Source organism: Elephantulus edwardii, unplaced genomic scaffold, assembly GCF_000299155.1.
Source record: "Elephantulus edwardii isolate Elephantulus edwardi_28Jun2011 unplaced genomic scaffold, EleEdw1.0 scaffold00040, whole genome shotgun sequence".
In the NCBI taxonomy this organism is placed as follows: domain Eukaryota; kingdom Metazoa; phylum Chordata; class Mammalia; order Macroscelidea; family Macroscelididae; genus Elephantulus; species Elephantulus edwardii.
In genome coordinates, this window is record NW_006399790.1 from 20555687 (window position 1) to 20558161 (window position 2475).

General features: G+C 47.1%; 1 protein-coding gene across 1 annotated transcript; it reads right to left on the reverse strand.

Moving 5' to 3' along the window:
* Positions 1-1032: 1032 nt before the first annotated feature.
* LOC102851655 (thiosulfate sulfurtransferase-like) lies at positions 1033-1893 on the reverse strand. The gene has a single exon (XM_006885115.1). The coding sequence runs from the start codon at positions 1891-1893 to the stop codon at positions 1033-1035; it is 861 nt and encodes a 286-aa protein (XP_006885177.1).
* Positions 1894-2475: the final 582 nt, after the last annotated feature.

Consider the following 2475-nt stretch of genomic DNA (forward strand, 5'->3'; position numbering starts at 1 on the left):
CCATTTTATTCCAGTGGAACAGCTAGTGGATTCTAACTGCATGCCTTTGGGATTGCAGTGCAGCTTCCTACCACTAAGGTCACCAGATCTTAGAAATCATATGCCATACTCATTTACCAGAGTTGGTAGTCTTGTGCCACATTCTAACTCTCTTTTACCTCCTACCTGCTCTATGCTAACAAGAGTCACCCTTCCTTTCAATCTACTAACCAGGGCTTTCAAAGCTCCAGGATTTCCCTTTTATTAATGCAGGAGAAGGATGGGCTGTCTCCTCTCATGTGATTAACTGGCTGTGAAAACCCACTTGCAGGTTAGCCATGAGAAAATTCTGACTTGACAGCACAAAACAACAACAAGAAGCTGTTATAATACAAAGACTCAACAATTCAATGGGCTAAAAGGCAATTCCATTTTTCTCACATAAGGCAGTGCAAGTGCATAGATACGCTGTATTCAGTCAAACGTGGACTTGAGTTCATCACGTTTCTCCACCTTTCTCTACCCAGCTGAAGCTATCTTATAGTCCTGTCTCTGCTCACAGGGAGGGAAAAGAGCATAGAGTGCACATGCGCAAGGCTTAACTGTTTAGAACTAGAATGAATACATATCATTTCTGCCCACAGCTCACTGGATACAGCAACACACCTCACTGCAAAGAAGGTTGGATGACATAGTATCTAGCAGGACAGTCTCATCTAGCTACCATTCTAGTATTATGGAAGAGGTCATAATACCTTTTTAAATTTTCTTTATCTCTTTATTGATATTTTAATGAAAGTTTACAGAAAACTTGGATTTCCATTTTCATTGCTGCACATTTTCCTCCTTATCCCCCCAGTTTGCTTTTCTCTTCCCCTCCCCCAGAAAATGCAGATTTTGTTCCAGTGCTGGGGAAAGGGAGGGGTTTACACAGCAATTTTAAAAACTCATCATACTCCTTCACCAGAGAGATATAAACTAATTGCAGGTCATGGTGGGGTCACTAAAGTCACCAGAGTGAAGGCAGGAGGAGAGCGAGTAGAACAGGCCTGCTCAGTCCTTCTTACTCCTGCACAGGGACACACAGGTCTCAGTGGGTGCCCGGCGGAACCACTCTGACCAGGAGCCATCGTAGATGGCCACATCAGCCTTACCACAGAGGTAGGCAGCCAGGGCAATGTGGCAGGCGGTTACACCCTTATGGCAGGTAGCGATGAGGGGCTGAGTGAGGTCTACCTTCTTGGCCTTGAACATAGCCTGGATCTCCTCAGGGCTCTTCTCAAAGCCTTCCTCAGTAAGGAATTCCATAAACGGCATGTTGAGACAACCAGGAATGTGACCTGAGCCTAGGTAGCGCCCCTTGGCCCGTGAATCTACCATCTGGAACCTCTTGGATTTGAGATTCTCCATCATCTGCTCGTAGGTCTTGAGCAGGGAAGGGTCCAGGGTGGCATTGAAGGTGGCTGGCTCCAGGTTTGAGGGCTCAGATGTCACTGGGTGGCCTTCCTTCAGCCAGTTCTGGAAGCCTCCGTTGAGCACTGACACCGTGTGGTGGCCAAACACACGGAACATCCACCAGACCCTGGGTGCAAATAAGCTGCCCAGCTGGTCGACATCATACACCACCACATGTGTGCTGTTGCTGATGCCCAGCTGGCCCACATAGTTGGCAAAGTGCGCCTCACTGGGCAGCATTATCTCGTAGGGTGAAGCCTTGTCCCGGCACTCCTCAATATCAAAGAAGGAGGCGCCAGGCACATGGCACTCCATGTACTCCTTGCGGGCATCTCGGGTACCCGGGGAGTACCATGACACATCAATCACCCGCAAGTCCGGCCCCAGGTTGCCCGCCTGGATGGATTCTGCCAGCCACTTGGTGGAGACCAGAGCAGGGTAGAGCATCTGCTGAGCCATGGTTTCAGCTGAGTGTCAACTGATCACCTCGCCTCCGCACTAGTGCTCGTCTGGCTGACAGAGAAGCTTGCTTTGCTCTTTAAAAAGATTCTTTTGTTGTCTTTCCTATCAGGAAAAAAAAAAGATTTGTTTTGTTTTACTACCCAGAGTAGAGACATGACAATCTAGTTCAACCAATTTAACTAGAACCAGAATTTAATGTAGTCATAAGTTCTTTAGCGTATGTTGTTGTTATTGTTGTTGTTACATACCGTTCTGGAGTTTATCTTTCAATATGACTTTCCTAGCCATGTTGACTTTGCCATGTAGATGGGCAGGAATATGCAAATGGAGTATGTCACCCTATCCACAAGGGGACTGGTTATCTACAGCCCACAAGGAGATTGGCTAGTCTCACCAATCCACAAGGGAATTGGGTAGTCTCGCCATTAAATTGAGCCCAGCAATAGAAGGAAAGACCTCCCTGCCACTGGCAAAAAAGAAAAGAAGCCTCATCTCTAGGAAAATAAAAGCAAGCAAGCAAGAGGACCTACAGAACCAATAACCATAGCAGCCACAGTACAGAAACAAAGAGTTGCCATG